At 58.9% G+C, this 12,109-nt stretch overlaps 1 protein-coding gene across 5 annotated transcripts in view; it reads left to right on the plus strand.

The window, feature by feature from the left end:
* Positions 1-12,109, plus strand: part of CEMIP (cell migration inducing hyaluronidase 1) — a 196,156-nt gene that overhangs the window by 168,903 nt on the left and 15,144 nt on the right. For all 5 annotated transcript variants that reach the window (XM_073882175.1, XM_025893245.2, XM_073882177.1 and 2 more), the window contains 7 exons: positions 3,354-3,559; positions 4,218-4,287; positions 5,028-5,156; positions 7,340-7,425; positions 8,300-8,431; positions 9,402-9,437; positions 9,519-9,674. In XM_073882175.1, the coding sequence (XP_073738276.1) occupies positions 3,354-3,559; positions 4,218-4,287; positions 5,028-5,156; positions 7,340-7,425; positions 8,300-8,431; positions 9,402-9,437; positions 9,519-9,674 (815 nt within the window). The remainder of the gene's footprint in view (positions 1-3,353; positions 3,560-4,217; positions 4,288-5,027; positions 5,157-7,339; positions 7,426-8,299; positions 8,432-9,401; positions 9,438-9,518; positions 9,675-12,109) is intronic.

The following is a 12,109-nucleotide window of genomic DNA, read 5'->3' on the forward strand; positions in this document are numbered from 1 at the left end:
AGCGGGGGCGGGGAGGGAGGGAGAAAAGATCCCCCCATCTTCACCCCCCCCCCCCCCCCCCCAGTGCATTGGTGCAAATGCGTCCAGCACTCTGTGCGGCTCCGGGGCGGCCCACACCTGGCTGCAGCCCCCCACCGTCCAGCCTCAGGGAGACGCCCATCCCACTGCTTTCTCCTGCCCGTGGCTGCGCCCCCTGGGTGCATATGGCGGGAGCCCAGCTCCCTCTCTCCCCGCCCCAGCTCTGGGAACCATGGGCCAGGAGTCTGTTGGCCCCTTCTCCCGGTTTCTGGAATTCAGAGTCTCACTGGCTTCTTGATTCCTGTAGCTGCTCCCAGTTCTCCTTCCCGCCTGAGCCCCCGGGAGGAACCCACACGGTGGTGCGTGCTTTCCCCAAAAGCGTCCCAGGCCGGGGCTCCTGCTGGCAGATCGGGGGAGAGACGTGCTGGGGAAGAGGGTGGGCGCAGCACCCATCAGCTCAGGGAACAACTGGAAATGGGCCCCAGGCCCCTCTTTCCCTGGCTCCCTTCTTGCTAGCACCTCACCGGGGCTGCCTCCGGGGACCCGGTCCTTCCCGACAGGGGGAGTGTGACCTGGTCCTCTGCCGCCTTTCCTGGCTTCTGTCTGCGCTGTCAAATACTCCTTAAGACTGCAAAAATAGGCTCTTTTCTTCAACGGCTCGAAAAACACAAAATAAGTGGTAGAAGCCTGGAAATTACAGTCTTTCTTTCAATCTGATTGTATTTGGGGTCATGCTTCTCCCTAGCAGGAACGGTGTCATAGCCGCCCTAGAAGGCAGAATCGGGCCGGGCCGATTTCTGTTCGTATTTGCTTGTCTTAAGCAGCAGTTTCTTCTTCTTGCCGATGCAGGTTGATCTGCATGGAATGTTCCACTTTATACCTGCTTTCCCAGCTTCGTTTCTAACAGCACCCCTCCTTGGCTCTAAAAAAATGTCCTGGTTCAGACAATAAATTAAAAGGTCGTTTTAGATGAAGCAGTCCCTGAGGGCTGAGAAATTTCCTCCTTCGTAATCTCATGCCTAGACCCCTCCTAACAATAGTTGAAGACTTAAAACAGCCTTTAGGAATGACTTCTAGGACTGACAACCATCAGCAGGGGTGATGTGCAGAAGAAGGAAGGGAAAGATGTGATTTGTGCACGAGAACGGGGCGGGGGCTCCGGGTTAGCGCGCCCAGGGACTTGGCAGCCACCTGCAGACGTGTATTATGTGTCTGGGCGTGCGGCTACAATGTACCGATTTATCTGTCAGTCTTTCTGTCTCAAGCTGTGTCACCGTGTAAATATTCAATTCTGGGAAATGTTCTAAGGCAGAATGATCAGAAACCTAAGAGCCAGATTTTAGAAGGCACCTGTCTCCCAAGGGACACCTGGGCGAGGCCCCAGCAAGTCGGTGGCTGAGCTGAGACTTGAACTTGTATCTTTGGCTCCCCACCCAGCGGCTCCCCCCTCCCTCTACCTCACCGTGCTGTCTCCCCTCCACTCCCTACGCCATCTTCACCCACCCCTGGTGAGAAGGAAGAAATGCAGCACAAAATGAGAGGGCCGGTTTTCCGTTTGGAGTTGTTGACAACAGACTAGCACGCAAGTTATCGAATCAGGTGGATGGAGAATCAGGTCTCGGCTCTGTCCCGGGACGGAAGGAAGGCGAAAGGGAATGATACTGTGTTAAGAATTAAACGAGATAATATCTGTAACAGACCTGACACCCAACAAATACTAGTACTTATTATTCCTTTCGATGGGGATTTTTCTCTCCAGAGCACACCTCAAGGGTCTTGGATGGAGGGAATTTCTCCCTGGGGTGTTGGTTAGAATAAGAATGTCCCTGATTCATCTTTTATTCACTTGCCTTCAAAGAAGGGCCACGCAGGGTGTGATCGGACAGTGGGGTAAGTGGTGCTTAGGATTTTGAAAGAGCCTTGGGCAGGAGGCCTGGGTCTGAACATGGCTCCACCTCCAGGTTTGTGAGCTTGCTGGGACACCCCACGCCCCTTCCCTGGACGTCAGTGTCCTCCTCTGCAAGTGGCGGCATGGGACTTGCCCAGAGCCGTCCCTGCCAGTCCCAGCAGCACCGCTTCCTCCCTTCTCCCTCCCTGCTGTTTATAACCAGCAGTCCTAGCTCACTGGGACGCAAGGAAGCTGCCCCATCCGATGACCTTGGTGTTTACTGCCCTGCTTAGTGAAGGACTGAATAGCACTCAAGATCACGCCCTTGCCAATGACCGAAGATTAGGGAGGGATGTGGAGGGAACAGAGCTGGCCCGGAACAGGGCAGCCAGTGTGTTTGGATCCTCCCCTTGTGGGGTGAATGGACACAATGAGAAAGCGGGGGTCCCAGCCCTGCCCGCCTTTGAACATGCGCGACCTTGGGCAATTGCGCGACCTTGGGCAAATCACTTAACTTCCTTGAGTCTCATTTTCCTCAGCTCCAACAACAAAACAAAGCAAAAAACCAAAACCAAGTGTTCTAGGAATGTGTTAAGACTTCAGCAAGACGAAAAGGACACGAAGGGTCCCGGCTCCGGATGCTTCCAGAGCGTGGCTGCCCGGATGTTGGAGTAGGGCAGGCTCTGTCCTCGGAAAGAGTCGGGGGGGAGTTGGGCTGTTCACCCTGGATTTGTGCATCCCAACCAGAGGGAACTGTATCACCCCCAAGCCGGGGGGATATTTGGCAGCGAGTGTCTGAGACATTTTTGGCTGTCCCACCGAGGAGGTGTGCTGCCATGTGGGGAGGGCAGAAGCCTGGGACACCGCCAAACACCCCACAAGGCACAGGGCCGGACGGGACGGCCCCTTGAAGTGTTAATGGTACTGAAGGGGGAGTTGTTTCAGGGTGGGGTCTAGATGTTCCGGGGCCTGGCCTGCTGGTAGGTAGTTAATTGGTGTGGGTCGAACTGATGTTGTAGGGGAACGGGAGCCTCTCTTAGTGGGGACGGCACTGGGCCGTCGGGCCCTAGAGTAGGGGTGCAGATGGAAGACCTCAGTTAAGATCAGTGGGGTGTTTCTCACCATCGTCAGTGGTCTGCTGCGGACAGGCTAACTTTGACGTGGTGAGCATCCTGTCTCTGGGACATTCGAGTGGAAGCGCCATGCCCATTTTGTCAGGGATGTTTGTGGGCCGTCTGGCCTCGGGCAGGGAGTCAGGGCTCCGGCCAGAGACCCTGTAAGGACCTTTTAGTTCTGAGACTGATGTGCCAGGGCCCTCTCCAAGCCTGTGGGGTTCCTCGTGGGACCCGGGGTGCCGCCGATGCCGTGTCACGTTTGCTGAATGAATGCATAGGCACAGGAACACCTGGACGCTGGGTGAGAGGTCCCCCGGTCTTGATCCCCGCAGGTCAAGGACGTGGTGGGCTATAACTCCCTGGGCCACTGCTTCTTCACGGAAGATGGGCCAGAGGAACGGAACACCTTCGACCACTGTCTCGGCCTCCTCGTCAAGTCTGGAACCCTCCTCCCCTCCGACCGTGATAGCAAGATGTGCAAGACCATCACGGAAGATTCCTACCCGGGGTACATCCCCAAGCCCAGGCAGGACTGCAAGTGAGTGCTTCCCCCGCCCCCTGCTGCTGCCCCCAGCCCCGAGCCGTGAGCCACAGCAGGCCTGCGCCCTGGAGGGTCCCGCGAGCAGGTGCTCACTCACCCACCCAGCCGGGCCTCTGACCTCCGCACCCTGGGGCTTCTGAGCAGCTTCTGAGGGCTGCCTCCCAGCCCTCAACCACCCACTGCCCTCAGTCTCTCAGCCGGAGTCCACGGAGGGCCTGCTTCTTCACTTGCCCATGGCCATCATCACAGTGCTCCTCTGAGAAGGCGTGGGCTGCCACCTGGGTGCCACAGTGGGTACCCGCGGGCACGGGTTGTACTCCCCCACTTGGAGACAGAGACAGAGACAGGACTGCCCGTGTGATCAGTGTTCCCATGCGGGGCCTCTCCCCGAGTAACGGCCCCCTTCCCGGGCCCCGGTGCCTTCGCTCTATTGTAGAGCCCGGCTCAGACTTCACCCATCAGCTGCCTCCGCCTCATGGACCCACATGCCCCTTTTAAGCTCCAGCACTTTAGGTGCTGAAATGCTCCGCGCTCGCACGAGCAAACTGGGTTTCACAACAAACTGAGGGTTTCTCAAGCCTCTGGTAAGAGGTAAGGGAACCAGCGGCCCATTGGGTGACGCCACGCGATCTCTGTCCCCCCCCCCCACACACAGTGCAGTGTCCACCTTCTGGATGGCCAACCCCAACAACAACCTCATTAACTGTGCAGCCGCGGGGTCTGAGGTGAGCAGAATTGACTCTTCTTTGGCCGGAAGTAAAGGTGGGGGCCGGGGCTGGGCCTGGGACCCGCCAGGTCAGGCTCCGCTGGGGCAAAGGGGTCACGTGGACGTGGCTTTCAGTAATGGCCCTGTGCCTTCATCATGTGGGTGATCAAAGCACTTTACTGAAATGACTGATTATTAGATGCAGACGGGTGTGGCTTGGCGCCGTGCCTGGCCCCACCAGCACTGTCAGCTAAAACAGTTTAATTCTTGCACCAACCCTGCGAGGCAGGTACCCATACCTTCCATCTGCTGGGCGGGGAAGCCAAGGCAGGGAGGGAGAACGTTCCCAGGGGCACGCAGAGGACTCAGACACGGCATTCTGTCTACACAGCCTTGCTCTCACGAACTCGTCCCTGCCACTGAGCGCCCGTGGGACCCCAAGCGGGTCAGGTGCTGTCCCTGGGCCTCAGTTTCCATAGCTGCTAAAGGAAAGGGAAAAGCCGAGAACATCAGGGACTCAAAGCCAGCCATTTGGAGCCCGTGACCAGTAGAGTAGGACCCGATGAAGGGCTGCCACAGTCAGGGTAGACCCCACAAAATGCATTCGTCAGGGCTTTTTACTGCCTCCCGGAGGCGTGTCCAGGGATGGGCGGTGGGGCCCTTTCAGGGCTAGTGCTAGGTCCAGCCCGAGTAGGGCCCCAGCAAGGAGGAGTCTGCGGGGCTGATCTCTGTGGCTCTCCCCTTGTGCCCCCCCAACAGGAGACCGGGTTCTGGTTCATCTTCCACCACGTGCCGACAGGCCCCTCGGTGGGAATGTACTCCCCAGGTTATTCAGAGCACATTCCACTGGGAAAATTCCACCATAACCGAGCACATTCCAACTACCGGGTAAGTCTTTCCAGACTCCGTCCCCCTGGGCCGGCCTGTTGGTCCTCCTTCCCAGACCTGCAGATCATTAGAGCCGGGACAGCCTCCTGGCTACCGGCGGCAGCCGCTGCATTCCTAGCGCCCGTCTGCAAGAAAACCAAGCAGCCTTTCTCCTCGGCTCCTGGCCATTCTTAGCAAGAATGTCCCGTGGCTGTTCCTGCCTTGGCATCTGGTCGGAGCCAGAAGGAGAAGCAAGGTGCGCCTTAGCCCAGGCTGGTAGCAGGGCGGCACCTCCTGGCGGCCGCTGAGCTGGGCACAGGAGTTTCATCTGACAGTTCCCTTGGTGGGGTGGGCGCAGTGTTGACCGTGAAGGCTTAGCCTGGCCTGTAAGCTAGAGAAAATCAGGAGGCCGTTCTGAAGGAGGTGGAGGCAGCATGAGCAGCCTCCCCTCTGATCCCTTTGTTTCGTTCCCGGGAAGTGGGGTGCTCCACCCCTGCAGAGCCAAGAGGGCAGGTGGAAAACAGAAGCCCCTCAGTCCAGTGCCACGCTAGGTGCTGGGGACTCCAGGTGAGCCAAGGACGCCCAGCCAGGACTGCAGCTAGGCCGGAGCCATGGGACGTGGAGCTGGGGAGCCAGGCTGAGACCAGAGGTGCCGCTGGGGGGGCAGAGGTGGCCTTGGGGGCGCTGGCGCAGTGCCCAGGGCCCAGAGTGTCCAGGCTGATCTTCTGGTCCAGTCCCTGATGGGACAGATGAGGAAGCTGGAGAGGAACGGATACATGAAGATTAAAAGAAAAAAAGCTCAAGCAGGGGGAAGACTGAAGAAGAGAAATCCTCTCTGACCCGGCCCTGCGCACACCTGTGTGGGGCGGGAGAGGGGCCTGTGGGGGGGGGACGCCAGGCAGCACCATGTCCCAGAGGCCGAGCAGGAAGGGTCTCTCGGGGCAGAGGGTAGACACGAGGAGGAGCGGTGTCCCCTTGACAGAGCGGGGTTTCTGAGGCTGTTGTGGGCCGTATAAGAGCAGTGTAGAGGTGCGGGGCGGGGGGGCGGGGGGGTGGCAGCCGAGGAGTGGACAGGCTGTGTTGGCTGCTTGTCAGGACCCCTTCCTCGAGAAGCCTTCTCCTGAGCTGGGAGCTGGGCCAGGGAGTGCCTGGATTGGAGGTAGTGCCTGGATTGGAGGTAGTGCCTGGATGGGAGACCTTAAAAGAAGGGGGCCGTGTGCGGGACAGCATGTAGGCAGGGACTCACGGGCACCGGTGGAGGGATGGGCGGGGTGAGGCGGGAGTGAGCAAGAACCCTGAGCTGCACTGATTGGATGGAGCCCTGGGCTTGGTGCCTGCCCCCCAGCCCCCCATGAGCCCCGCCCCTGCGCCCAGTGGGTGAAGGTCCTGTCTGGGGTTAGGGTCCTGGTCTGGGGCGATCGTCTGGGACCAGCACGGAGCCTCCCGAGTCCCCTGAAATCAGTGTTCTTAGCCCGTCTTAACGGAGGCCACAGCTGGGGCTTGGGGGCTGAAGGTCGTGGCCGGTGAGCAAGCAGCTGGGGATCTAGCCCCTCATCTTCCAAACCACATCACCCGACTTAAGAACACACTAGTCAGAGTGGCCTCTGCTTACTGGAGAAGGGAGCCTGGGTCTGGGCCTTCCCGGGAGGCCGAGAGTCCCCTCACTGGGAGGCCCTGACTCCCATGCGGGCGCCCAAGGCTGACCATGTAAACACCTTCAGAGCCAAACAGGAATGTGAGGTTCTGCCCTCGAGTCAGGCAGGAGCCCAGGCAGGACTGTGGGAGGATCCCAGACCCCCGCCCCGGGGTGGAGACGAGATAGAAGTTCAGCAGTTCCAAGTCACTGCAGACACATTTCCCTCGCCCTTGATGTGGGGCCCGGGCTTATAACTGCCCAGAGCAAGGCGAGTTCTGGGCACAGACTTAGCCGCATGGCCCTAGACAAGGCACGTAACCCTCCAGACGTCAGCTTCGTCATACACGCCTCTGGGAGCACACCTTATTCCAGATTCGCTCTGAGCAATGCAGCGCGATACAGGCTCCCCACCTCCCTCACTGCAGACCCCTCACCTCCGTTAATGCGTCCTGACAGCACAGCTGGTTTCACTGGAGCGTGTAAGAGTGTGTGGGGAGGCTGGGCATGAGGAGGTGCCTGCAGCCTGGGAGTGGAAGGGACCGTGTCCCTGACTGTGCCCTCCCCACAGGCTGGCATGATCATAGACAACGGGGTCAAGGTTACTGAGGCCTCCGCCAAGGACAAGCGGCCCTTCCTCTCCATCATCTCTGCCAGGTAGTCACCCCCTGGGAACGCACACACTCCCTGCTGACCTCCTGACCCACCTCCATCCTCTTCGTTCACTCATTCATTCATTCATCAAATATGTAGGGAGCACTTTCTACATCCTGGACATGGAGCTAGCTGCTGGGGTAACGTGGTGAAAATCTGAGCAGGGCAGAGTCTGCAATTAGGGCTTAGGCTGCAGCAGCTGCAGGGAAATAGAAATCTCTAGAGGTTCCTGGATCCCTCAGCAAAAGCCAGTACCTGGTACGTCGGCAGGTTGGGCTGGGATCTAAAAGGGGAAGGGAGAAGTCAGGGAGAACTGCACCGTCAGGTTCGTGGGAAGGGACAGAGCTCAGCCGGAGGCCGGGGGCCGCTTTCCGAAGGTGCTGTCAAAACCTCAAGGTTATTAGACAGCCCAGTGCCCTTGAAAGAGGCCGAGGTGCTTGGCTAGCCTCAGCAGTGAGTGGCACTGGAGGCGTGACACCGTGGATGGAGGGCGTGTGCTGGGCTGGACACCACTGAGCCCCGCTCCGCGCTCCGCTTCGGAGCCCATGGGCTGGAGCCCAGAGCAGGCGTGAGGCCCAGGGTCCCCCAAGTCAGCGGGGGGCTGGGCATCTCAGGGCCTCCTTCCCAGCCCCAGGGGCTGCATGGCACGCCGGGATTGGGCCCGGCTGGCTAGACTTCCCTCTGCGCCATGACCTGCCTCGGCCCGCGGGGGGTGGGGGCTCCTGGGCCCGCGGGGGGGTGGGCCCTGGAGGAGAGACCCTCGCTTCCGTGCCGGCGCCCAGGCAACGTGAGCCGGCTGCTGGGTGGGGAGGAGCTCACGGCCAGAAGGGGGTCCGTCCAGGACTGCCACCTGTGCCCTCCCCACGGTGCCTTCCAGGTACAGCCCGCACCAGGATGCCGACCCGCTGAAACCCCGGGAGCCCGCCATCATCAGACATTTCACCGCCTATAAGAACCAGGACCATGGGGCCTGGCTGCGCGGCGGGGACGTGTGGCTGGACAACTGTCGGTGCGAAGAGCCGTGGGGTCTCGGACAGGGAGGGGGTGGTGCCCCCCCCCGCCACGGGGGGAGAGGAGAGCAGGGCAGGGAGGAAGCAGACGCACAGACCCTTGGCCTTCTGGCCCCCCCCCCAGGCAGAGGCATATGCCCCCCCAGCCAGCAGTGACCCCCCCAAGACCCCCTAAAAACAGCATACGCAGGTGCTCTGGGTCATCAAACAGTCCCTGGGTGAGGCTCTCTCAGCCACAGAGCCAGTCAGTGAAAGGAGGAACAAAGGAGGAAGCCAGCATGTTCTGGGCACCTGCTGTGCGCTGAATCCTTGGTGGTCTTTGTTACTGTGCTTCTGGAAGGTACAAATTATCACCTCCATTTTGGAGAGGGTAAACTGAGGCTGAGTCTAGTGACCTTCCCAGAAGGCCACACAACGAGTCAGTGGTTGAACAGGGGCTTGAAATTGCAACTCACTGGACTCCAAAGCATGGCCACAGTGTAATTGTGACCATGGGTCTTGCCCTTCCCAGTAGCTGCCTGACCACTGGGAAATTGGAATCCGTCTGTCCTTCTTGCTGTGGCTGAAATGGGAGTGGGGATGGCCGGGGGGGGGGGGGGGGCGGAATGGAACCGTATCCACGTAGCCTGTCTTTACCTGGTGCGGGACTCAAGAGTGGCCAGGTCCTCCCAGATCCAACCTCGCACCTAGCCCTGGAGTCGTGGGCAGGGACGGGTGGCGGAGGGAGGCTCACGGAGCCTGGGGTGCGTGCTGCTGATGCAACGTGGCCCCAAACGCTGAGCGCATGTTTGCAAGCAGACACTGAGTGGGAGAACCCACAGCTCCTGCAGCAAACCCCGTGCTAGGTAAAGCCTGCCTCCCCACACAGCGTCCACTGAGTGATGCCAGGGACAGGGAAGGGTCCTTCCCTCTGCAGCTCCCCTGCGTGGGGAGTGAGAGCAGGCTCTGACCATCCACTCTTGTCCCCAGGTTTGCTGACAATGGCATCGGCCTGACCCTGGCCAGGTAAGGGCAACCGTCGTTGTGCTGGGCGCTCTGTGGGAAGCCGGCTCTGGACAGCTCACCCCAGACATCTTCCCCTTACAGTGGTGGGACCTTCCCCTATGATGATGGCTCCAAGCAGGAGATAAAGAACAGCCTGTTTGTTGGCGAGAGTGGCAACGTGGGGACAGAGATGATGGACAACAGGATCTGGGGCCCCGGCGGCCTGGACCACAGCGGGAGGACCCTCCCCATAGGCCAGTAGGTTTGCAACCGTGGCAGCTTCCTTGTTCTGTCGGTGGAGGGAATGATGCTCGCGTGTGATTTCCACCTGCTGGCTGTGAATTCCTCTGTTACCGGTCAGAGAAATCACTGAATCTAAAGATGTTAGCCAGCAGTGGGGTGAAATTGAGAACAGCAGAGAGAAATTAAAAAAAAATGAACCAGTGTTAGAGACCAGTCCACAGGGCCGCATGACGATCGGAATGCAGTGTGGGGTTCTGGGGCCACGTCAGTGGCAGTTCAGTGTCCGGGCTCAGCGACCACAGCTCCTTCCTCCTCTGACAGCGCATTGCCCCCGCTTCTGAGGATGGCGGACAGACAGACTCAGGCCAATGAGGATAACCAGGAGGGTGACAGAACCCGATGCCATGTGGCACGCAGACGGGGAGCTGCAGTCAGGAGAAGGGAGCATATTCAGGAGAACAGCACGGGAGGTGTTGTCACGCATCTTCGGGGCTGCCAGGCACATTCAAGACAAAACTCATTCCCCACGAGCCCTAGGGGTTCGAGTGAGTGTAGTGCAGGAAGGAACTTCCGCTGCTCGTGCTTGTTCATCCACAGAATCGTAGGGCTGTATGGAGGGGTCGTGGGCTCTCTGCTGCAGGTGGAGTTCAAGGCAGGGGGGTGGGGTGGGGAGACAACAGGTGGTCGGAGCAGGGGTGACCTGGAGGGTTGACCCGCTCGTAGAGCAAAGGGACTCAGTCAGTTCCTCAGAGAGCCTTGTGGCCGGGGGGGTGGGGGGTTCCGTGAGAGGACATATCTCCCCCGTCTGATGGTGATTCTGCTCCAACATGAATCTGAACCAGACAGCAAGGCCCTGAGCCGGCCAGCGGTGCAGGGAGACCTGCTCTCCGAGTGCCGAGTGTTCCCCGGGCGTCTTCCTTTTCTCCAGGGAAATGTAATCCCTGCCTCTATGGGCAGGACACGGCCTGAAGCTCCCACCACAGTGATGTGGGCTTTGCAAGGATTTTGTAGACAGAATCCCAGCCTCCGCTGGCACAAGCCATCAGGAAGCCCTTGTTTTCGTCTGGTCTAAGTGCTGCACCCGTCCCTTTGGGTCATTTTTATGAGCAACTCTGCATCTGCATATTTGGGGTTGCTTTGCTGAGGGTTACCAGCTTCCCAGGGCCAGAATGTTCTGATGACGTCCAGGGGCGAGTTTGTTTATGGAGGCCTGACAGTTCTGCCAAAGCAGGCAGGTTCCTCACACCGTGTTCGTGAGTGGGGACTGTGCCCTCCTTGGCCCCGGTGATCCGTCCTGAACTGGCCTAGGCTGGGCTCAGAGGAAAATGAGTATACACTCTATGTACACAGCTAGTAAGGATGAGTGGTCTCCAGAGTGCCTGAAATGGAGGCGCCCCACGAGAACTAGGGTTTGAGGCGCTGATGCTAATTGATTCCATCTACAGATGCAGAAATGCAGGAAGTCCTTGGTGTCCACTGAAGGCACAAGCCAAGACTGGTGTGATCAGGGCTTTCCTCGGGGAACTGCATCTGGGCAGGGGGGCCCAAGGTGGAGGATGGGGGACTGCGGGGTATGGCCTGTCCCTGGGGACAGACCCTTTCCTGTGTTCATTCCCCTCCTGCTGCCCTTCCTCCTTCACGTCAGCTGTGGGAGGAGGGGGCCCGGCCCAGAGGCAGTAAAGGCATACCAACGGGCCTTGAAGAATGAACGAGCCTAGATTTGGGGCCACCAGGAAGCCTAGCCAACCCCTCTCAAGGCTTGTTTGGGAGTCGGAGGCAGATGAGGGGTGTCTCTGAGCCCCTGCCCTCTGCTGGGCCAAGTGGCCCATTCTCCAGTCCCTTCTATACCTCCGCCTCTGAGCGTGTGGCCTCCCCCCATCCCTTCCCTGAGGCCTGGTGATCAAGGCCTTCCTGGGGTCCTCTGGCAGCCCACACTCTTGCCCCCCCAGGGGGGGGGGCCTGCCTCTCTTCGAGGGATGCTCAGAAGCTTATGCACAGTTATCTTACCACATAATGATCACCTTCCATTCTGTCCCAGACCCCAGAGACTTGCAATCGAAAGGCTTACTCAGACAAAACTCAGTTGGGTTTTAATCTGATTAAATTTTTATGGCAACAGAGACAAAGGCGATAATGACTAATGGCTCTAGTCTCCTAAGGGACATAATACTACCATTCTGTAGCAATATTTACAGTATTTACCCAATGACTCTTCACAGAATGGAAAAATTGGGGGAAGTACTTGAATAGAGGGCAATTCCCCAAACCCCAAACAGCAACTAAACAGATATCCATCCACCCATCCTTCCTTCCTTCCATCCATCCATCCATCCATCCACCCATCCTTCCATCCATCCATCCATCCATCCATCCATCCTTCCTTCCATCCATCCATCCATCCTTCCTTCCATCCATCCATCCACCCATCCTTCCTTCCATCCATCCATCCA

The sequence above is a fragment of the Callorhinus ursinus genome, unplaced genomic scaffold (genome assembly GCF_003265705.2).
Source record: "Callorhinus ursinus isolate GAN/ISIS: 27379988/994484 unplaced genomic scaffold, GSC_fseal_2.0 scaffold45, whole genome shotgun sequence".
In the NCBI taxonomy this organism is placed as follows: Eukaryota; Metazoa; Chordata; class Mammalia; order Carnivora; family Otariidae; genus Callorhinus; species Callorhinus ursinus.